Source organism: Sinocyclocheilus grahami, unplaced genomic scaffold, assembly GCF_001515645.1.
Source record: "Sinocyclocheilus grahami isolate Dianchi unplaced genomic scaffold, SAMN03320097.WGS_v1.1 scaffold1581.1, whole genome shotgun sequence".
Classification (NCBI taxonomy): domain Eukaryota; kingdom Metazoa; phylum Chordata; class Actinopteri; order Cypriniformes; family Cyprinidae; genus Sinocyclocheilus; species Sinocyclocheilus grahami.
The window spans coordinates 5,683-31,401 of NW_015506760.1; the positions used below are offsets into that span (position 1 = coordinate 5,683).

General features: G+C 35.1%; 1 protein-coding gene across 1 annotated transcript; it reads left to right on the forward strand.

Moving 5' to 3' along the window:
• The first annotated feature begins 2,215 nt into the window (after window positions 1-2,215).
• LOC107571345 (uncharacterized protein KIAA1644 homolog) lies at window positions 2,216-25,696 on the forward strand. Its single transcript, XM_016257659.1, has 4 exons — window positions 2,216-2,391; window positions 6,210-6,423; window positions 12,365-12,694; window positions 24,750-25,696. Coding segments are annotated over exons 1-4 (612 nt in total). The 5' UTR covers window positions 2,216-2,324; the 3' UTR covers window positions 24,751-25,696.
• The last annotated feature ends 23 nt before the right edge of the window (window positions 25,697-25,719 follow it).

Here is a 25,719-nt window from a genome sequence, read left to right on the forward strand (position 1 = left end):
ACTTCACGATCGCCTCTTCCTTTTCAACTCCTCGAATCCAACTGTCAAATGCATAAAATCCCACGGACATATTGAGTCTGCATTACATTGCATATTCATCCAACGCATTAGCCTTATGAAACAAACCAAAACTCTGCACGTAGGATGTGAACTGGTATTTTCAAACTGCTGGGGAATCCCACTCCACTTCAACTGTCTGAGATCAAGAGCAGAAACTCACACTAATCACCATTCATCTTCCCCAACAACTCAACTATCATATGTATAGTGTTCTCAGAACTAAACCCAACAACACCTCATCTTGCACACGAATATTTCTCAGATCCGCCCTCGTCCACAAAACAACGAGATGCGCAGAGAGCAAGGAAGAGCATGAATCTGGGAAAAGCAAAAAGCAGACGGAAAGAACAAATGTGTCTGGGCCTCGTCTCGAGTTTCCTTCTTCTACAGAGCAGCACAATCAGCCCAAAGAAAAAACATTATATGATCACCAGCCTGAAATAAACAATCACAGCATGCAGATTAACAGCAGTGATTCTGCTTAAAACGCATTCAAACTCAGCCACAAATTATCTAGGAGTAATTTAGCCTAAATCTGTGCGGGTTTTTTTTCTTTACATTTTTACAATGAAACTCTTCATGCATTACAGCAGTTATTAACATGGTAAAGTTTTGTTGTTGTTATTGTTTACAAATGTAATGTACATTTATAAAACTATTTTTTTGGTTTTATTATCTTGGCATTAATTGACAGAAAACTGGTGAATGAATGTTTCTAATAAACAGTTGAGGGAGTGACAGCAAATTTGACATCTTTCTCTCTTCTGATCAGACTTTCAATATCCTTTCCTCTTTCGGACAGCCTGTGGATTTTTCTTCTGCTAAGAGGCTAAAGGAACACAAACATTAGATTTGTTGTAGTTTCTGCTCACCACTATACATATTTGCCCAACTATACACTCTAAAAAATGCTGGGTTGTTTCAACCCAATGTTGGGTCAAATATGGACTAACCCAACTGTTGGGTTAAATTTTGGTTACATTTTTAAATACATTTTTTAACCCAACAGTTGGGTTAGTCCATATTTGACCCAACATTGGGTTGAAACAACCCAGCATTTTTTAGAGTGTAACAACGTTTACTTGAGAACCTCAAAAAAGAAAATAAAAAGGATCCATTATTGCTTGTAAAACTCAAGGTCAGTTTGATTGTATGACCATAATGTGAAGGTAATGGCAATAAGATGTTGCTAGAATACATATTACAACATACACTCTAAAAAATGCTGGGTTAAATACAACCCAGTGCTGGGTTAAATAGGGACCAACCCAGCAATTGGGTTGTTTTGACCCAGCGGTTGGGTTACTACCCAGAAGGTTGGGTTAAACATTTAACCCAACCACTGGGTCAAAACAACCCAATATCCGAGTTTGTCCCTATTTAACCCAGCACTGGGTTGTAACACTAAAAAAATGTAACTTTTGATGCATTGTTGCAGTTACTAACATGGTAACGTTTTTTGTTGCCGTTTAAGAAATGATTTATTGTTGTTAAGAAATTGAAAGAAATTGTTGTTGGTTTAAGTTTCCTGCCTTATATTTGATTGCTATTTTATTATCTTTTGTTTTATTTATTTATTTTCATAAATATATTTTGTGTTTTCATTTCTTTTTTGTCGTCGTTTCAATCTTTCAATATTCGTTCCTCTTTTGGACGGCCATAGGAATGCTATGGTGGATTTTTCTTTTGCTAAGAGGCTAATGGGAACACAAAAATTATGTTTGTTGTAGTTTCTGTTCACCACTATCCAAATTTACCCAACTATGACAACTTTTACTTGTGAGAACCTCAAAAATGTGGGGGAAAAAAGGATCCATTGTAGTTTGGAAAAAGTATTTTTTTTCTTCTTTGGAGTCATTTTCCAAGAAAACACGATTCCAGTCTTTCTACTTCATGTTGTTCATGTTTATTTCAACATGTTACCTTTTGGTGAAATTAACTAACAATTTCTGTTTTTACACCAGATTTTTAAGGCATTATGGCTTTGAATTCTGGCAGTTTTTTGGTTTGGCTTGACAAAGCAGGTTGGAAATAAACGGTGTAAGAAGGTGAACCTCCAAGAGTAGATTTACGCAGTCTTGGACTGAAGAAAGACACGAGCAGTGACAGATCTTACCGTACAGATAACACCTGCCCTCGTCTGCTACAGGTGTGCTGGCAAACTGTCGAGTCATGAACAGAGGCTGGAGATAAAGATGACATCTGGAAGCAGCTGAAGCTGTCAGGCTTCATGTCTCCATCCTCCCCTGAGGGAGGACAAGAAGATGAGTGTCACCAATCATCACTCCTTCAACATCCTGACCATCATCTTCCTCGTTCTGTCTACTACAGGTAAGACGACGTGGGCAGATGGTCATTATATACGTGCTGTCTGAATTCTGCTGATAGAAGCAAACACAGAAACCCTTAGAAATATCAAAAATATCAAAAACTGACAGTTCAAAAGCACATGGATATTTCTTCAACTATAGGTATTTTTGGGCCTGTGAAGAATTAGAAATTAAGCAATTTATTGATCATACTGTAAATATTCACAAATATAATATTTTTCCACGTTTTTGGATTATTTTAAATTATTTGATAATATATACATTTATTCACTTAATTTTATAAAAAAAAATCTAAATATATTTAATATGATTTTTACTATAGGTGCAAATTGACAGTTATCATTTGTGCAAAAAAAACATTTTTTTTATTGAATCATAGTAAATATTCAAATTTTCATTTTTATTTGTGTTGATTTTAATTCAAAAATGTACTAATTAACATTTTTATATGGGAAAGGGCTTATGATTAAATACATGCTTCATATTAAGAGACCACAACAAAGTTGAGTTTTTTAATTTTTTACTTTTGGATAACTTTATTTAATAATATATTAATTTATTACTTTTCAAATTTAATAAGAGCATTTAACTTTATTAGGTGCAAACTGGCAGATGATGATTGAATTAACATTAAATTATTAAACATTAAATCATTTCTAAATTAAATTGCACAGTAAATATCAACATTTTATTATATATTTGGTTTGAGTTGGTTTAAATGTTTATGTACTGTACTGTAAATAGTACATATATTACTTTTACAGTTCTGGATCATTTTAAATTATTGGATAATATTTTCATTTATGTAATTTTAAATAAATTTAAAATTTTATTTATTAGGAAAATTGACAGTCATAATTTGTGCAAACAAAATGATTTAAAATGAACAAATCAAAATAAAATTTTCTTATTATAGTTTTTAAAATGCAGTAATTCATATTTTTGCTATGGGAAAAAGGGGTAAAACATTAAACAGGAAAACTAAATGATAAAGACATATTTCAAGACAGATTTAAAGTGACCACAACAGAGTTGAAACCCATTTGTTTCAATAAAAATCAACCCGTGGGACATAAAGGTGCCTGTAGATGAAGAAACATCCTCCAATCAGATTTAGCGCTCTCATATGGTCTTTCTTTTCTTAGAATCTCTGAGCTGTCCAATTTGTTTCTTCCATTGTCCATCTGTGTCTCACTGGGAGTTCCTGCCTCCGCTGGGAGACCGAAGCTTCCATAACATTGATCGGGTGTGAGATTGTGTGAGATTACAGGTCATAAAGCTGGATCAAATCGAAAAACCTCTTTAATTATTAAAGACAAGCGTGAGTCATTCACTCTGCAGCAGAATTTAAAGCCTTGGACAGCAAGGAGAAAATCATCACGAAACAAACAACCATGGTGTCACGAGTCTTTAGATATGCAGCATGGTGAATACTACACAATATCATTGAAAATATCATATATTTCATTACATTTTAAAACCATGCATATGCACAAATATACATGGATCGAAGACAAGACATCCTGTAATCCTTAAAAGTCGTTTAATGTCATCTAATTATTCTGGTTCTAAATATGCCGGATTTATATTTTGCATATTTTTTGTTATATGAACTATTGCTACTCTGAATGACTTCTTTTCTGTAAATCATGGTAAAAATGCATGATATGTCATTTTATGTGTGTGTGTGTGTGTGTGTGGGTCTTCACTAGAACATCACTACATTCACTAGAAATGTTAGCTTACTTTAAGTCCGTAAGGACAGATTTATGACATGCTTATAATATGAAGTGAATTTTAATACAAAGTGAAATATAATGTTTATTGTTTTTCACTGTATTGTATTTAACATATTGTTGCTATGGTTACCTCCTCAGGCGAACATGACTTATGTTTGCAAGCATTTATTTGGCGTCAGGCTAAAATATGAGTTCTTATAACTTGCAATCAAATGTTGATTACTAAAACATTGTTTGGAAATGTTCATTATGTAATGCATAGAAACTGTTTAGTACTTGTGCTTCTTAAGACTCCCGGCTCTTTGTGGTGACTTCCTTTGGTGCGGTTCAAGATTGAATGAAACCACCTCAAAAAAACATCATAATTTGCACCCTGTCTAAATGAGTTTGGAAGCTCTCTAGTTACTTTTCTCCTTCTGTCTAATTAAACAAATCAGGTTGAGTCTGAAAGACATAGAATCTCAAGCTAAAGTACATTTTCATGTACGTCTTGTAAGTCTTCATGAAGAAGTGCAGATTTATCATAAAGGAATGAAGGTTTTGTTTAGTATGTCTGCACCACCAAGCTATTTAGGCTGAAACTCTCAGTGATTGAGATTCGAAACGAGTACATGTGGAGCTGCAGCAAGAAAAGTAGTCTTTCTTATGTGACGTGTGTGAGCGGCTGTGTCTGCTGGTTCTGTGTGAGTTGTTCAGGGTGAATCGTGTCAACATGGGTTAGTCGCTCAGACCTCGCTGTCACGCTCTGTTTTGAAGAAGCAGAACTACGACGGTCATATATTAAAAACAAGCCTTGTAGCATTTCTTTTGTGCTGTGCTCAAATGAGTGAGAAAATTATCCCGAGCACGTTTTTATGCTTCAGAATACCATCCAGTTTCTGAGAGGTCCACTAAATGTGGTGAGGGTCATTAAATCAGGCTGAATTATAACTGAAATTCACTAATATGCATCTCTTATTAATTAAAAGACTTGGCTAAAGATCAGCCGTTTTGCAAATGAGCTGCTGAACTGCTTGCAACAAAACATGTTAAGCTGTGGCTTAATGACATTTAGGACATTTATTACATGATTCTATATTTACAATTCATTTTATTTCTATGGTATTATTATGTTATGTTTATATTTATATTTATTATTATTATTATATTAGATCTATTTAGTTTCTTTAATATTAATTTATATCTTATATTTGCAATTAATTTTACTTCCACAATATTACATGTTTTATATATTATATTATATTATGATATTTTGTTATATTGTAATCCTTATATATTTAATATTAACTTTAATATGACTATCTTATATTTGCAATTCATTTCACTTCTATACTATGACATATGTTATTATTATATATTATTTAATATGACGTTTATTATTTCTATTATATGTCTATTATATATATTATATTGTATTTGTATTATATTAACTATGATATTTTATTATATTGTGATCCTTATATTATCTATTTAATATTATCTTTAATATGACTTTATATCTTATATTTGCAATTCATTTTACTTCCACAATAGTATTACATCTTTAATATGACATTTATTACATATGAATTTTATTTACAATTCATTTAACTTCTATTATATATTATATTATGATATCTTATTATATTGTAATCGTTATTGTATCTATTTAATATCATCTTTAATATGACTTTATATCTTATATTTGCAATTAATTTCTCTTCTGTACTATGGCATTTATATTATATTATACTATATTGTAGTGGTGTGCACTGATAAATTGTTTACAATAAGACACAATAAGAGAACATGCATTCAGAAAGTAAATAGGGTAAAAAAATAAAAAATAAAAAAGACTAGATAAGTTTACAATCTCATATCACCAGTGTTGCCAAGTCTGCAGTTTTCCCGCGGAATAGGGCTACTTTAACAACCTTGAAAAAGTAAAACTACATTTGTTGCAACCTCGAAACGCAATTAGGCATTAACCAAAACTGATTTGGGCTAATTTTGTGTAGCAATTGGGTGGGTTTTCTTGTGTAAACCTGGCAACCGTGTAAATAACACTCACTGTCCTGTCTATGACTGTCTTTCCACACAGCTCTCTCTGCTCACTTTCGGGTGTGTGAGCCTTACACCGATCCCAAGGGGCGCTACCACTTTGGATTCCACTGTCCTCGTCTCTCGGACAACAAGACGTACATGTTCTGCTGCCACCATAACAACACGGCCTTCAAGTACTGCTGCAACGAGACCGAGTTTCAAACAGTCATGCAGGTCAACCTGACCACATCTCCAGACGGCTACGCTCACAAGTGAGTCTCCTACCTTCAACTACAAACACGGAGCTGACTCGAGATCCTTATACCAGAGAAAAGCTGCACCAAGTCATTTCTATCTTAGGATTCAATACAGTGATCCTGGAGTTTATATTGACACTAACAGCCCGGTTGCAACAGCACACACACAATATGAATTTGGTTACCAGTGGCAGGTGTATTTCTCAGATATTATAATTTTTCCTCAACAAGTGTGTCCAGACAAGTAAAGGGTTATAGACAATGTGAGTAGTATAGTATACGGCTGGTCATGTGATCTCAACATGGTACTATAAAAAAATACTAAGAAAAGTCCAACATAATTTGATGGTTCTGATATGCTGTAGCGTTACTATTACATGATATATAACACATAATGTACAAAACGACCATCATATTTGTAGTTATTGTACATCATGTACCTACTGTAGATATCAGTTAGCTTCTCTTTTTTTATAGTCTCAAATGGAATAAGTTATCATAATATTGTTTTTTGATCTTTGGATAATGTTGCATCATATATGCAACCGTATACAACTCATAAATACGTTTTGGCAGTATTATGTCACCAGTTTATAATTATTATTATTATTATTATTATTATATAAAATATAAAACAACCAATAATTCATAATATTGACCATTCAATACATCACAATAGCCTAATTAAATTAATATTTAAAATAATAATATTATATTAGTCATTAAAATATTTCTAACTATATATTTATAAATATTGACAAATATTTATAATATATGTTTCCTGTTTTTAGTTTTCATATAAAATAAAACTATATAAAAATGTTGATTTTATTTTTTAAAAGACTAAATTTAAATTGTCATTAACCAAAAATAATAAACATATTCAAACTACAATTCATAATACACTTTAATTAATCATATTTAAAATATTTTGGGTAAATATAAAATAAGTATTAAATGTAAAAATAAAGTATATCTTTGTAAAAAAAGACAATGTATTTACCATTTATTAATTAATAAATGTATTTATGCATGCATGCATTTTCATGGCTCCAGAGCACCAGATATTTCAGAAATGCTGCTTAAATGAATAAATATTCATTTGAGTTTAAATTACAAAGTGACAAAGAGATTAAAAATAGAGCAGCTGATCGTCATTATACATAACTGACATCAGAATTATGCTAATGACCACTCAAAATCAAGTATTCCAGAGCTCTGCGATAATATTGGTTCATATTTTTTAGCAACAGAAACATTTTTTCACAGGTGAAAGATTTTTTGACAGATCATAAAAGCCAAATCTGTTTTTTGCCCAGAGGTCACACCTGTTCTGTTTACTTTTTGACGCTATGAAATGCTTCCCTTCTCATCAAATATGAACTAAAAATACTGACTGCTCTCAGATCAGGGTAACAGCCTCACACTCATGACAGCTAATGATGTGGAAATGTCTGAGGCCGCGGTGTGCTGCTACGCTCTCAAGCAGGAGGAAGTTGCTGAAAGGACGGCCGTCCTGGTGGGAAGCCATTTCGTTCTCATCTGTGGTCAGCAGGATGTAGCCAGTGATATTTACTGATGGCCTTAGGTTAAACCACCCTCAGAAGCAGCCGAGAGGACAGGAACCCGCATCTTTGGATGCTTCGGCATATAAAGGCATATCTAGTGCAGATCTGAGTTATTGTGCATCAGGCTATTGTGAGTCCAGGTTGGAATGAAATAATGCCACATTGACGTCAACAACCAGGCACGGGCAGAGGGGGGTGCGGTGGGTGCTTGAGCACCTGCCCCTTTTCCCCTTGATGCCCAAAGTGCCCTTTTGCCAAGGCAATTTTTTTTTTATTTGTTTGAAATTAAACGCCCTTTTGTGAAGGTCTGCCCAATCTAACTATTAGTAAAATGAATGAATAATAATTTATCCATAAATACAATTATCCACATGATGACCTTACACCTGACGATCTGATCTGGGATGACTAGCCCTCACGTTCAGACACCTTTAGTAATTTAGCACGCTGCTGCCAGGATGCCTTCAATAACGTCCGCGGCTGCCGGTGAGTGGAGTTCTCAGTGGAGCGGTGTGCTTGTTTACTTATATTATTAAATTATTATTATTTCACAAGAATGACAGGAAGAGAGCATGCACAGCTGTTGTTTATATTGCTGTGTGTAGCCTGTGGAAATAACGTTAGCTGCAGCAAGGGGCTGTAATATTTTTGTTCAATATTTTTCTAATGACAATTTTATGATTGGTTTATAAAGGCTACTACAAACACATGTTTTCCCATTTTTATCACAGAATAAGGCAGAAAATATATTTTATAGTTTCTATACTAAATGATATGTAGCTACTGCATTATTCATATAGTTTATTTATTACCTGGAGATAACTTGAAAAACACACACAAACCATATATATTCGCAGTCGTGTGTTTATTGTCTTCATGTCATCAGTAAAAACGTTTCTGCTTTTGTCCATATTAGGGGTTAACGTCATAAGTTATTTCTTCTATGAGTCTGTTTTAAATTTTCTGGGCGAGAGCGCTCTCTGGCTTCGAGTATGAATGAAACATGCACTCCTTATATTCACATCTCATTTTGGATAGGAATAAAACGTCAGGTCATGCATAGACTATTGATATTGTCTCTTTGAATATCAGGAAGCATCCGTTTTGATAGACGTCTCAGCAAGGAGCACAGCCATATTTTAAAGCCGTGTTCCATGTGCCCCTTTTATACTTTGAGCACCTGCCCCTCCAAAGGTCTCTGCACGGCCCCGTCACCAACCCATGATAAGTGTCTGTGATTATGGCCCAGAATCACAGAATTTGTTAATAATGTTATAGTCTGTCAGCTGCGCAAAATTAGTGTCTGATATATATGTGAATAATATTTGAAATATCAAAATGTTGTTTAAAGCTGGAATAAATAAACAGGAGATTTTAGAATTTTATCTTTGATATATTTAACTTGTTTTAGAAGGGCCACTGCTATATTTTTGTATATTATCAGCAGGGCTTGACATTAACACCCACCAACCCACCAAATGCGGGTGGATTTCAGCTGTGGCGGGTAACACGGTCACTCCCACTAGCCACTTTGGCGGGTTAAATTTGTAACAGAGCTCGACATTAATGCTTGTCATGGGACAAGTGGATTTTTTTGAAGGGGCAAGTGAAAGAGAATTTTACTTGCCCGACTGGACAAGTAAATGATTAAATCATCTAATTAGGGAAGCACTGAACTTTCAGCGAGAATTATTCTGATTTGATTACTTTTGGTGTAAACGGCGGTTGTATTGACAGTAACAAGGTCGCGCCAGTTGAGGCTCGCGCAGCCTACAGGTGAGAGAGAATCTCATGGAGAAAATAAATGAACACAAATGCACGGGATAAACATACTGCGGGGAAAAATGTAGTTTTTATATTTATAACATATTGCCTAGTTAAGAAACAGGACACGACCAAGTGCAGTTTTCCTTGAAAACCATGACTGCAAATTTGACAATGAATTTTATAAAGGAGTTCAAACAAGTAGCCTAGTTAATATACATGTCAGTGTTTTTGCTCGATTTGGTTAACGAAAAAGATCACAGCAGAACATTCTCGCGTCTCTGAGCAACACAGCGGTGTTGACTGAATGATTCACGTTTTTGAATTAATCATTTGAGTCAATGATTCAGTGGTCCATTCATTCTTGAATGCAGGGGCGCAGCAGCCATTTTACAAGTGGGGGAGCAGCTGTCAGGTGATGTGACCCTCAAAGGCAAACAAATTATGTACATAATGTACAAAGTAAGTACATTAATGTTCATATAATACATTCTAAATAGAATACCAATTGGCGTGTTAGAGCACTAGTGAAAATTTTGGGAACATGCCATTTGTCGCGTCGCATGATCACATCGCTCGCATCCAGTGTAGACGCGACATTACAGTAGGTTAAATCATAACATGGAAATTTGATCGCTTGATTCGTGTTATCGCGACATAACTTTTACAGTGTGTGTTTGAAGTGTGAGTTAATCGTCCTCTGCTTTGTTCTGGGGTGCATTTTACCCCAAACTGCCAAAGAGCAATATGGGCAGAAATATTGGCGGTGGGTCAAAAAAAGTGCGTGGGAGGCTGCTGCGACCCTGCTTGAATGAATCAGCCATCTGAACGAATCGTTCGAAGACAGTCACTTGTTGCCACCTACTGGTGGTTTACTTTTATATTTAAAAGTAGCTTATCTTTGCATTTTTCCCAACATTTCATATTTGTATATTAAAAAAAAAAAAGATTTTAAACTCCAAGCTCATAACATTATTTATGCTGTTGTAATTTTGCAATGTAAATGCATTCATGCTACATTTCAGCTTCATTAAACTTTGTGTAAATGCATCTAAATGCCCCTTCAGCTGCTTCTGTTTCCTCTGCAGTGGAAATATCGGTTTTGTTAATACTGATTTCATTTGATTGGTAACAGCCATATATAGTGTATTTTTATATTAAGGGAAATTAAAAATGTTTGATATGTGATATGAATTGAATATGAAATATGAAGAACGCATTTAACAAGGTTAGGGGAAAATGCCCTTTAAATAGGCACACACACAAAAAAAAAGACCTGGAAATCAGTTTAATTATGCAGTAACTTTAGTCATATAAAAGTCATATAAAATTGTGGCCAGTGGAAATGCTGAGTGGCTAGTAATTTTGGAAAACCACTAGTCACAGTGGCTGGTGAGCAAAAAAGTTAATGTCAAGCCCTGATTAGCAGAAATATTAGATAAATAATTTCACACAAATAGTGACACAATGCCCTGCACTGTTTGCCACAGAAAAAGTAAAACATTTAAATAAAATGTATTTGTTATGTAAACATTAGTCGTAGTAGTAGTAGTAGTATAGTAGTAGTAAATCTATAATTCATAATATTTTTGGCATATATTTTGCATCATATGAAGCAAGCCAGTCACCTATGATGTTCCTCCTAAATCCATTTTGGCAGTAGTATCTCACCAGTATTATTATACATTAATTATTAAAATCTATAATGCATAATATTCACAATTCAATAAATCATAAGAGCCTAATAAATGTAATTTAATATTTAATGTAATATTAATTTAAGCATTTTAATATTTTATATAAATATTTTCGTTTTAAATGCTGTTACCATTTTTGTGGCAAACATCTTGCATCATATGAGACAAAGCCAGTCACTTTACAAAAACTTTGTGACCCACTTTGCTTTTTGTCCTCATAAATCTCTTTCGGCAGTAGTATGTCTCCAGATATTTCTGGAGTTGTAGCAATGAAAAAAATTATATTTTCCTAGATAAACATCTGATCAATTTTCCGCTTAATCAAAGTTGACTTTTATTTAGCAGACTGTTTGAAACTCTTTGACTTTTTTCATATCACAAAAAAAAGTGAGGGTGCTTTTATTGCATGTATTACATTACAGTTTGTTTCAAGCTAGTCTAATTCAGCTTCATGTACTCGCCAAATCCAGTTTCACTCCCGTACTGTTGGACTCTGGGTACCAGCATCAAAGAGATCTGATATCACACACATGACATCTGTTCCCCTTTGCTCTCAGCTCTAATAACACCATACATTATCGAGACCTCAATATTGTCCTTGTCAGTTGTGGCCTTGTCTGACAGCACAAGGCCTGTGCTTCATCAAAAAGTGAAAGTTTTGCTTTTACTACAGTTTTCTTTCAGTCTGGGCAGGGATTTATACTCAGAAGGAACTGTAAAACGGTTTATTAACACTAAATGCCTCATATAATGCTAATGAAGTTTGAATTTATTGAAGTACTTCAGCTTTTATAAGACCACTAATACTGCTAAAGAGTTTCCATCCACTTTGCAAGGTTTTTTGATTCTGTATATCATAAAAACATTTGTTTATAGCCACATAAAATGTTAAGTGCATCTTATTCGTCCCTGTTTTCTCTGTCGCAGCAATTACTCTGCATTAATCGGCGTGTGGATCTACGGATTCTTCGTCATGGTGCTGCTAGCGCTTGATTTTCTGTATTACTCGGCCATGAACTATGAGGTGTGTCGGGTTTATCTGGAGAAATGCGGGTTGGGAGGCCGCTGGCTGAAACAGGCCCGTGGTCAGTGGCACGGTGACGGACAGGAGGAGAGGGACGGACGGCCCGCTCAACACACAGCTCCGTCAGAACTTCAAGGGCAACATCATGAACACAGCTGCAGTCAGAACAGACACAGCCTGATGGGAGACACACAGAGCCCGGCACAGACCGCACACAACACCACAACAGCCTGGTGAGTGAACCGCAAACCACACAGAAACATATTGAGTGCATCTTAAAGGAACATTTCTGGGTTCAGTAAAAGTTAAGCCCATTCAGAAGTACATGTGGCTCAGTGTTGATTACCGAGAAAGTCATTTCCACTTTATCCCAAATGTTTTTGAGGCAAGAATGTGGGCAACAGTGAGACACAATTTAAAAATCCAGAATGCATTTTAAAATTCACATTGACTTAAACTACATTATCGCGGGGTATTTAATGAAAATGCAATTGAAACGTCTTAAGTGTAAGTGTCAATGCATTTAAGAAAAATAAAAGACATTTAAATCACCATTTTGCTACCCTTTTGCTGCACATTTGGCTCAGAATGCATTTTGAAATTCACACTGCATTTTGCTACAATTATCACGCAGTATCACGATGAAAATGTAATCTCAAGTGTCCTACTCGTAAGTCTAAATGCATTTAGGAAAAATGGCATTTAAATGATCATTTTGCTACAGTTTTTGCTTGGACATGTTAAACATCTAATCAATTTGCGTAATACAATTTCATTTTAATTTTGCAGCTTATAAATAGTTTAAACTGACACGTCTACACCGGACGCGAGCGGCAAAATATATTAATAAATATATAGCAAAATACTATAGAACCCATTATAATCAGTGATGCTGTTTACACTAGATGCGGCGCGACACGACAAATCCCCGACAGTAAACTGATGCATCGTTTTGTTTATGACATACTGACACAAAGTTAAAATGATTTGCAACGGTCGCTTTGTTGCATCCAGTGTAGACTAGACTGTTGAGGCACGGCGCGACATGACATCTATCGTGTCCGGTGTAGACACCGTGTGACAGACAAAAACAACCCCTAAACAGCGTGGGAAGGTTATTCCTGATAGGATACCATTCGGTAACACAAACTTATTGTGATCATCATGATATTATCTGTAAGAAAGATGCACTGAAGTGGTGAGAATAGTCGCGCAAGCAGAGAAAATACAGTACCAGACAGAACAAATTCATTGTTTGAGATGATCGAAATACTGGACAAAAACCATAAATATTGAATTGGGGTGGGGTTTATTGTGAATGTATTTCTGAGGAGAACTGTCTTCAGAAAAACTTCCTTGGCCTTTTCTTTTCCTCTTCTGTAAAATACATACAGTATTATTAAAGGAGTGTTGATAAGCGCAGCACTGTGTACAGCAATGAAAACACTTATACACACATATTGCTGTTGCTGTTCTATAAAGTTTTGTTAGTTTGACCAGTAACAGAGCAAAATAAACAATAAATAAATAAAAACTAAATAAATTGGCAACGATCAAGGAAACCGGCACATTTTATTGTAAAAAAAATAAATAAATCGGCAATTGGAATCGGTCACAAAAATTCCTGATCACTGCATATTTTTATACATTTGTCTGTAGAACAAATGGGTTACATAATGATATTTTAAAATTAAAATAAAAAAAATTTACTTAAAAAGAAAACAGGATGACTTTGAATAGAATAATTGTATAGTTGTGTTAGGATGAGCTGAGCAAGTCTTGCATATGTATTTCCTGGTTTGAGAGAGAGTTCCTGCTTAAAGAGGAAGTAATAGATTAAAAAAAAGATCAGACATGCATGCATACGAGTGAGAAACATATACATATGTGAAAGTGACAATATATGTATATGAATGTTAGAATGTAGCCTTGTAAAAATAAAGAATACATATGTGTGGAAGTGTAAATATATGTGCATGAAAGTCAGAATACATGTATGTGTTGAAAAGTAAAAGTGCATATATATGTAAGCAGAAACATATGTATGTGAAACAAGAATGTATGTGTGAAAGTTAAAATACATGCATGCGAAAGGAGAATGTACGTGTGTGCGAATAGAAATGTATGTATGCGAAAGAAGAATGTAAGTGTGTGAGAATAGAAATATATGTATGCGAAAGGAGACTGTAAGTGTGTGTGAATAGAAATATATGTATGCAAAAGGAGAATGTAAGTGTGTGAGAATAGAAATATATGTATGCGAAAGAAGAATGTAAGTGTGTAAGAATAGAAATGTATGTATGCGAAAGGAGAATGTAAGTGTGTGAGAATAGAAATATATGTATGCGAAAGGAGAATGTAAGTGTGAGAATAGAAATATGTATGCGAAAGGAGAATGTAAGTGTGAGAGAATAGAAATCTATATATGCAAAAGGAAAATGTAAGTGTGTGAGAATAGAAATGTATGCGAAAGGAGAATGTATGAGTGTGAGAATAGAAATATATGTATGCGAAAGTAGAATGTAAGTGTGTGAGAATAGAAATATATGTATGCGAAAGGAGACTGTAAGTGTGTGTGAATAGAAATATATGTATGCAAAAGGAGAATGTAAGTGTGTGAGAATAGAAATGTATGCATGCGAAAGGAGAATGTAAGTGTGTGAGAATAAAAATATATGTATGCGAAAGGAGAATGTAAGTGTGTGAGAATAAAAATGTATGTATGCGAAAGGAGAACGTAAGTGTGTGAGAATAGAAATATATGTATGCGAAAGGAGAATGTATGTGTGTGAGAATAGAAATGTATGTATGCAAAAGGAAAATGTAAGTGTGTGAGAATAGAAATGTATGCGAAAGGAGAATGTAAGTATGTGAGAATAGAAATATATGTATGGGAAATGAGAATGTATGTGTGTGAGAATAGAAATATATGTATGCGAAAGGAGAATGTAAGTGTGAGAATAGAAATATATGTATGCGAAAGGAGAATGTAAGTGTGTAAGAATAGAAATATATGTATGCGAAAGGAGAATGTAAGTGTGTGAGAGTATAAATGTATGCATGTGAAAGGAGAATGTAAGTGTGTGAGAATAGAAATATATGCATGTGAAAGGAGAATGTAAGTGTGTGAGAATAGAAATATATGCATGTGAAAGGAGAATGTAAGTGTGTGAGAGCGCCAGAATGAATTATGACTTGTACGGCCCCTCATAGTAAAGTATGATGTAAATGCTACTAAAGTGGAGGTTTCTGGCTCAGTGCATGAGAAAAAAAAAAACGAGAATGTTGCCTTTAAAAATAGCTATTGTAATTGAAATCTACAGATGCACATAGATAAAGTTGAATAAAATAAATACTTAAATGTGTATTTTGGATATTTTATTTCCACTAGTCTGAAAGAAGATAAGATATGGAAGCAAAATAATGAAATATCTCAAAATTTACCAATGCATGCAAAAACAATGGTTTTCCCTGTAGTGACTTGCCTTAAATTGCCCAAAAATGTGGCTCCATTCACCTCATTGTAACCTCCAATTCTGCTTTTCTTTACAGAAAACGAGGGACAAGTCAAAAATTAATATCGTGGATTGAGGTGGAATTGTACTGAACCTGGAATATTTTAAGCACACACTCTTTCTCAACACACACACACACACACACTAGAGGAGTTTACTCACACTGACGGGTGTATATCCTCTCAGGGGATGCAGCGCGGTTACACATAATTGGCCATGAACCAGATGCATCATCATCATCCCGAGCTGCCGATCCAACGCTTTAAAAATACCTTTTTCTACACAAACACCAGATCCGTTTGCTAGCAGAACTAGGTCACAATCAAGAATCGTTTTTCTGTTGCTAGAGTGTTGTCCTTGATTCTGACATACACAGTTCAAAACCGTTAAAAAGTAAACAAAACTTCACTACAAACTCTTCAAATATATATAATAAAGTGCCTCTTTCGTTGAGGAATCTTCAAGTCACAAGGTTTTGTCTAGATCCTATTAGTGTGATTTTTACAGTTTTCAGTTTATTGTAAATGACTAAGTAGAACTTTGAGTCAGATTAACTGATCTGTTAACATACTCCTTTGCATATTTATCATCATTTACTGTATCACTTCAATAATAGCATTTGCTTTTCAACATTAACAGTTTCTTTCAGTAAGTGAAAGTAAGTGAGTGAAAGATCATGAATATTTAACGAGCACATTCTATTGTTTTCTATCATTTTTTAATATGACAGTCACAATATAATATTCAGGTTTAAATTCTGGTTAAGAAAAATTTTACACTGCAAAAAAATGTTTTCTTGTTTGGAATTTTCCTCTTGTTTTTCAGAACAAATATCAAATCATTGGTCATTGGTTTCTATTTATGTGGAATTGTCTTCAGATATGTTCTGATTGGCTGAGGTTTGGCTGGTTTGTGCAGCATTTTTGCTTTCAGTGGAGACAGAATGAAAAAAAGTTCTTGTATTTTTGTCATTTTCTAATTCAAATATCAAGACATTCTTAAATCAATGTGGCATACATTTACTTGAGAAGCAAAATTTTCTGAAAAAAATAAAATCACAAGTATGTTTATACTTAAAAACAGAAAAAAATATTTGCCAATAAGCAAGATACAATAAACAATTAAAGAGAAAACAAGATTTTTTTTTTCTTGATTTAGGCATAAACAAGACTTAATATTTCAATTAATTTTGCTTAATATAATAACGTTTAGATATTTGTTCTGGAAAACAAGACAAAAGTACTGAGGAGCAGCATACTTTTTTGTAGTGTAGGGACATAAGGGGGCTATTGACATTTTTCAGAATACCATGATTTCTGCCCCCACAGAAATTCATACAAATTTGAAATGAGTAAATGATGGCAGAATTTTAGATTTGGGTGAACTATCACTTTAAACATAGTTTGACAGGTCTTTAGTATCTCAAACACAACTCTTGAACATCTAGATCGCTAGAACAGTATTTGATCGCTAGAACCTCGCCAACTCTGAACTCCAGCGACTCGTCCGTGGGTGTGCTGTCTGAGGAGGAACGCAGACAGACACACACTATTCTCTTACAGTGCACAAGTGTGTCAGCAAGACGCTGTAGCCGTGTTAGTCTGAGTGAATACCCATCTAATTAAGCCTGTCGTTTGTGCTGAACCCTCTCATTAACAATCACAGCAGTCTCTGAAAGCTTCAGCCTCCGAGCGGAGACTTTGAAACCGTTGTGAGACAGATAAACGAGATGAGTATGGCACTGAGATTTCATGTGTGAGCTTTAAAGCTGACACGACTCCAAAAAGCTTCAAGCGATAAATCACGTCTTTACATAAATCTGAGTTTAACCAATAATGACATCTGACACACTACATGACATTTTGTTGATCGCTTGTTTTCTATTATGTGGTTGTGCTGGGTGGCCCCGCCCACAGTGAAATCTCTTTGGTCAAAAAATCTGCATATAGCTGTGTGATCATCAAGTATGTTCTTTTTGGCTGAGATTTGACTGGTTTGTGTAGGGTGAAAATACGTGCCATTTTCCCAGGACGCGTCCTGGCCAGGATTTCTATATTGCCTAAAATATGTAGGTTTTGGCTTTGTTTGCGTGTGCAGACCGATCGGTGTATGGCAGGGGGGGCGAACTCCGGTCCTGGAGAGCCGCAGCCCTGCAGAGTACAGCTCCAACCCTAATTAAAACTCACCTGCCTGTAGCTTTCTGGTAACCTTTCAGACCTTGATTAGCTTGTTCAGGTGTGTTTGATTAGGGTTGAAGCAAAACTGTGCAGGTCTGCGGCTCTCCAGGACTGACGTTCGCCACCCCTGGTGTATGACATCAAAATAACATACAGACGATTCCTTATGCATTCAAATTGCTCTCGAGGTATTTTGATGTCATACACCGATCGGTCTGCACACGCAAACAAAGCCAAAACCTAGATATTTTAGGCAATATAGAAATCCTGGCCAGGACGCGTCCTGGGAAAATGGCACGTATGGTCACCCTAGGTTTGTGCAGCATTTTTCTTTCATTGGGGATAGAATTTAATTGATGCTGGGAAATGGTAATATACTATAGGTATAATTTTACTGTATTATATATAGAATAAAAATAATAATGTATATTCATCATATATAAACTTTTAGAAAAACAGATATTAAAATATTATTATTGCTACATATTGTTATTATCTATATATATATTTATAAGAACTATGTTATTATTTTTTTATTATTATTTATTAATTTAACTAAATCAAACATAAATCATTGTAAGGATTATACAATTATTTTTCATATCCATCCATAAAGATATTATTATTATTATTATGTATATATAAGCATATTTATAAATAATAATAATACCACTAAAACAACAACGAAATGTTATTACTATTATTATTATTGAGTGTGTATAAAACATGTATAAATATTTATTTATATATACAATTTTCATATTTATCTATAAAGTTATATATATATATATAAACATAAATAACAACAACAATACATTGTCTTATTATTATATATGTGTGAGCATTAATATTACTTGAATCACATACAATAATAAATCATTGTAAGAATAATACAATTATTTTTCATATATATCTATAAAGTTATTATTATTATTATTATTATTATTATATTGTGTAATATATATATATATATATATATATAAACATACATAGAAATAATGATGATAATAATAACAACAATAATGATCAATTGTCTTATTATTATTATTATTATATTTTATGATAGGTACAAAGCCAGTTACAGTTTTGTTTTCTCTGCAGTCTATAGTAAATCAGTTATTTAGTGTATAGTGGCACTGAAAAAGCACAGCGTGTTATTGTACTAGCTGAAGACATGAATTGCCTTTCATAAGAGGGCTCAGAGTTGGATGGTCAAGATCTTTAAAGCCCCTTCCCCAAGAGCATTGTAGGAATTTACTGAATTGAGTCAAGCTCAGAGGGGAACATCTGTTAGAGAGAGAAAAAGAAAGATCACAAATGGAGGTCCCTGACTAAAGTGAATTCAATTACTGCTTACGGTCTATTCATAAAGCCGTTTATATGGGTCGGATCACTCTTTGCCCGTTTACTGTGTTTTTATTCGATGGCTACGTGCCGTTTCCCTCCTGCTGGCCTGAGAAAACACTGCCAGGGTCTTTAAATGGCATCTGATTCTTATATTGTGTGATCTAGAGAAGGGCAGCGGCCCAGGGGAATGATGGGGGAAGATCTTGTGTGTTCGCTCTGCTACATCTGGTTTGACTGACGTATCATGCATGGGAATCAGCTTTAAATGCCTATAAACAGGACACATTTTATTAAGAGCCATATTTCAGTGCCCCCTTAAGACACATTGAGCTTCTCTGATAGTTTATGCGATCAGATCCTGTTTACTCAGCATGTCAGATTGATGGTTTTTTGGACATTGTCAAACACAAGAGAAAACATTTATTACTAGGTTGTTCATTATTGCTTTTAGGACATTGCTGAAATCTCTTCTGAATTTCTAGATGGCACATGTGGGATTACAGGTGTCTTTGTCTTTGCTTCTCAGATGCTCCTCCTGACAAAAAAATGTCTTTATTTGCTCTCAGTTTAAATGTATCACTGTCAATGAGAAACAGATGTAATGAAAGATAAAATAGTTATTCAAAGTAGGGTTGGGGGAAAAAAATACAGATCCAATTTCCATGGCGTTTGTTTCTGTTAACGGTTCTCACACATGCGCTCTATTCCTAAAATAATGTGAATGTGTTCTTTTGCTTCATTTTTGTAAGCACTAAACAAATAGCACAATCGTCGAAGTCCAATTTCCAAGTTAATGATGGAGTCGGTCCATTTTAGCGAATCACAAACGTGCTAGTGCTGTGTTCGATACATCGATACGACGATGTATCGTCACAGAGATTTGACGATATGAGTATCGATACAGCTGGCCCTGTATCGATACTGTGGCACGTGTGCAGCAGTGGACTGCACTTAATTTGAATACAAGAACAACGTTTAAAATTGAGTAGAAAATTGCGAGGATGAATATGAATAGAGCATAATATATAGGCTACAACAAGGTTTAATCTGGCCGCAGAGGAACACAACTGGGTTGCCTGATATAAAGAGACGTTATGTCAACCTGGCAACCGTGTGCACGCGCAGTCTCTCCACTGTGGATAAATGCGCTTGTTTCTGAAAACACCGGTTAGCTTGCAGTTTAGCAATCTCCACTTTAATATTCTATACTCAGAAAAGTGTAATTCATCAAGTGTTCATTTATGAGAGGGATAGAGAGAGAGAGAGGCTGTATATGTATGAATTACCACCGTTTTGCCGCGTTTTTCTATTAACAGTGAAGCTGTGGCTTTAATTCTTTTAGAAACGATGATGTTACCAGCTCCTTGTTGAGAAAGATAATGTAGCTCATGAGAGATTAAGCTATTTAGTTGATAAAATTGCGGGGCAGCGCTAAAAAGTTTGTTCATGAATGTCTGAGTGAGGACGCAATGTGATCTGTGTGAGTGACTGAGCATGTGTGTGCATTAGATACAGTGCATTAGAAGAATATATTAAAAAATCATTTGCATTGCTGGTAGGTTATCATTGCACAAATTAACACTCTCTACGATAAAAAAAAAATATTAGAAGAATTCTAAACTAATGCGCTGTCTTCTAATATTTTTTTTTTATCGTAGAGAGTGTTAATTTGTGCAATGATAACCTACCAGCAATGCAAATGATTTTTTAATATATTCTTCTAATGCACTGTATCTAATGCACACACATGCTCAGTCACTCACACAGATCACATTGCGTCCTCACTCAGACATTCATGAACAAACTTTTTAGCGCTGCCCCGCAATTTTATCAACTAAATAGCTTAATCTCTCATGAGCTACATTATCTTTCTCAACAAGGAGCTGGTAACATCATCGTTTCTAAAAGAATTAAAGCCACAGCTTCACTGTTAATAGAAAAACGCGGCAAAACGGTGGTACATACTGTATTACCAGTGAAGTCAGATTCCTGTGAAAATGAGTCTTATGAGCTAGTTCTTTAGTGAATCGCAAACATGTGGTGTGACCAGTGATTTCCGATTCCAGAGAGAATGACTCATATGAGCTGGTTCTTTTTAGCAAATCCACAAACATACAGCATGACCAGTGAAGTCAGATTCCCGAGAGAATGACTCTTAGGAGTCATTTCTTTAGAACGAATCAAAAATATACAGTGTGACCAGTATAGTCAAATTCCCAACAGAATGACTCTCATTAACTGGTACTTTTTAGCGAATCACAAACACACAGGGCAACAAGTGAAGTCCGATTACAGAGAGAATGAATCTTGAGAGTCATATCTTAATGGTCAATCCCAAACATACAGTGTGACCAGTGAAGTCAGATTCCCAAAAGAATGATTCCGAGTCTGTTCTTTTAGTGAATCACAAATATACAGTACAGCCAATGCAGTCCGATTCCTGATAACTTTTGTGAGCCGATTCTTCTTAGCGAATAAAAAAAAAATACATTGCAATTAGTGACGCCAGTCTGATTTTGATGCAAATTATTCTTATGAGTCTTTTTAATGAAACACAAACACAGCTTGACTAGTGAAAGCTATTGACTCTTATGAGCCGGTTCTTTTTAGGGAATCACAAAAATGTTTTTATCAGTTGGAGCATTTTCTTAATTAATCTGACTCACTTACTAAACTGTAGGGCTGGGAATCGATTCCAGAGGTTGGCTGCATCCTACGAAGGCTGCACACATTTAAATTCACGAAAATAAACTGAAAGGAAACGAGTCGGTACTGATAATCTGAATTTTAGGATGCAGCCTTCCATTTGAGAAGCACCATTCACCTCACTCATGCTCGCTAAAAGCCGTAATTACGAGAGTTGTGAGAGAAAAAATTATTTTAATTTTTATATTTGTATTACCATTGACCCCCTCATGCTCGCTAAAAGTGATTAGAAGTCTGATTAGTTTCCTGATTCGGATAGATAGTTTTAATGAACCAGTAAAAAAAAAAAAGACGATTCAGAGGTTATTTTATGGTGGAACTGGCTTGTCCTCAATTTTGAGCACTGCACGACGTCATCGAGGGCCTTGAGATTATTACCATCTAAAATACTATTTTTTAAAACATTTCTATCAGCCAATGATAATTATAAAAGAAAACATCACGAGCATAGATCAATGGCCGAGAGCGCATCTGATTGACAGATAAACCACGAGTTCTGTCAGTTATTGTTAATGTTCTGGTTATTTTGTTTCAGTGTACAGTTTGTTAATATTGTGCAAAGCATACTGTCATAATAAACTTCATCATTCAGCTGAACTGTGCAAATTTATTTTAGACACTTGTCCCTGCTGAGCTGTGGGCTATGACTAATTTCATGGGCAAAGCAGACAAAATTACAATTTAGGCCTACGTATCATCTTTCTTTTCATATTATGAGAAGGATACATTCTACGACCTATCCTGCAGTCATCATGGTGAGATTAGGTTCCTTCAATCTAAAAAAACAAGAATCGAAAAAGACATTGAGGAATCGATTCTCAGATTCCAGATTCCAGAACCAGGAATCGGACTCGATTCCAAAAATGTCGGAATCGAACAGCCCTACTAAACTGCGAATCATTTGTCCAGATTGATACAGTGTTATACAGTATGCTGTGCTTATGGTTTGTGAGACTTAAATAATTTTTTCCATGATATATATACTATATCAGTGGTAACAAAAATTGCATTATCAATTGATAATAAACTGGAATTGTTGAATCCATTACAATTTTGAAGAGACACTGATGTGTCTGGCTGTATGTAGATGGTAGTTCTGGGTTAATGTTGTGCTAATGTTAGCACTGGCTAACCTCTCAGTCTCCTGCTGCTCTGGGACTGATCTCCCAGCATGCACTCTGCCCCAGTCTGGTCAGGGGTGCATATGTCTGCTTCACACCAGAGACATGGCCTGGATTCAGAGAAAGATCTTGGAGGCAGCACATGGTGTATTATTAGAGAAGGTCTGCCAACTCACTGTCTCTCCCTCTCTTGTACTGTGGGCAGATTTCTGTAAGAGCACACAGTGAAACCTGCACTTGTCATGTCCACTCTTGAGTGCGTGTGCTCCAAGAGCCGTACCAAACAAAGGGCACAAACTCTGACATTTCTGCTGTCCACCTCTTCAGACACACACACACGGATGCTATGTTTTGCCAGTTACATAAATAGACAAAGCTTCTGCACATATTACACTTGGACTATCTGATGCATATTGCACTCAAAATTGCGTTTATAAATTGCATTCACTTTTTTTCCATTTAGCAGATGCCTTGCAGCTGTCCTTGAGCATACTTATATATCTTATCTTCTACATCACCGCTTATCTCACCTCTACACATCAAAATAAAGCAATCAAAACACTTTACATGTCAAGCAGAGGTGTATTTCTCTCTAAATAGGCAGTTCTTGGTCTGTTCAAGGTGTGTGCATCTTTGTGTTTGTAATAAGATGTTATATATAGTAATGAAATCAAGTCAGCTTCTAGTCAGGTGTCTTGTCTAGGGGTCTTGCCCAATTAATCCAGCAACAGAATGATGTAGTGAGCTAATTATCTGTCAGATGGGTGATTCAGTGTTAGCCGACAGATGCATTTTCTCACTATTATCGGTCACAGATTAATCCAAGAACAAAAACGTACACGTTTTAAAAATATATACTACCGGTCAAGTTTGGAATTATTAAAAATGTTTAATGTTTTTGAAAGTAGTCTCTTACACTCACTTTTTTATTGTCATTCAACTGTACATACAAAGTGCACATGTGAACGAAATTCCGTTCCACTGTCTCATAAATACTGCACTAAACTAAACACGTACCATAAAATCAGTATTAAAAAAAATATATATATATAATAAAAATGGCAACAGTCTTCATTTAAAAGAATATAGCACTAAAAGGAAGGAATCAAAGAACCCTGAAGAAAAATATTAAGCAGGCAAAAACATTGATAATATAAACCATTATTAATAGTTGAGCATCAATAATAACTGATAATAACTAAGCACTAAATCAGCATATTAGAATGATTTCTGAAGGATCATGTGACACTGAGTAAAGATGCTGAAAATTCAACTTCGCATCACAGACTTAAATTACATTTGAAAAAAATATTCAAATAGCAAATAATTTTTTTTATTGTAATAACATTTAATTATAACCATTGTTTTTGTTCTAGTTTTTTTACTAATCAATTCCTTATGCTTCTTTTTTTTTTTAAACAGAGACTGACCAAATGCAAGGACCAACTGTTGGAGTCCCCCGGTGAGGAAGTGCATTGTGGGAAGCGTAGTATATGCCCCTGCCACATGGACCTACATGTCACAGGGGCCCGTTTGCCCCATCCCTCTCGATGTGGTCCAAATCTTACAGACCACAACCTTCAACCCCTCGACAAACCCAGAACCTCAACTCAGAGCCAACTGGAAATGGTCCAGTGGTGGAACGAGAGATTCTGAAGAGAGGCTGTACCGAGATTTGTGCAACTCCAGAACCAGACTTCGGACCAAACTGGTCTTCGATGGACCCAGGACATCTTTGGAGGACCTATGTAGCCGTTTCTGCACCATTTTGTGAGCTGTTCTGGATTTAACTCTCTGTAACTGTGCAGTGTCAGTTTATTTATTCGTAGTCAGGGAAAACGGTGAGAGATGAATGAAGACGTCAAACATCATTTAAAAGATCCAAGCACTCTCATGACTCAATACTAGAAGTTTAATTACCTTTTTGCGTAAATATCAAAACACACGTCGTGGGTGGTTTTGCGGTGAAGATGTTAAATGAAATAGTATGGTGAATGTCTGTTTTTGACTACTGTTGTGATTTGACATTTTCTCATCTGTAAGAATCAGTGAGGTAGCAAATTGTGTTAAATTGCATTTTTTTTATCACTCCCCACATTTTGTTTCATGCCCTGGAGAGTTCATTGTGTATGTTTGTCAGGGTGTTTTGAGACCTGAAGAGGTTTTGTTCAGCGGTACGCACTCTATTATTGATATTGATCGGTTGAGTTCATTTAGACTTTAGTTTCTGAGTGAAATGCCAAAATAAAAACATGATTGCACACTCCATTGAACATGACAAAGCAGACAGTCACACACTGAAAGGTCAGCAAAGAGGACACTTTTTTTAAAGGGCCTTTGTTTACCTTGGTTTTGTAAGGAAGGTGTTACCCAGCTAACAATGTTCTAAGAA

Coding starts and splice junctions, on each gene's coding strand:
- LOC107571345 (XM_016257659.1), top strand. CDS start 2,325: ATGAGTGTCACCAATCATCACTCCTTCAACATCCTGACCATCATCTTC. Junction 2,392..6,209: donor CCTCGTTCTGTCTACTACAG/GTAAGACGACGT, acceptor CTTTCCACACAG/CTCTCTCTGCTCACTTTCGG. Junction 6,424..12,364: donor CCAGACGGCTACGCTCACAA/GTGAGTCTCCTA, acceptor TCTCTGTCGCAG/CAATTACTCTGCATTAATCG.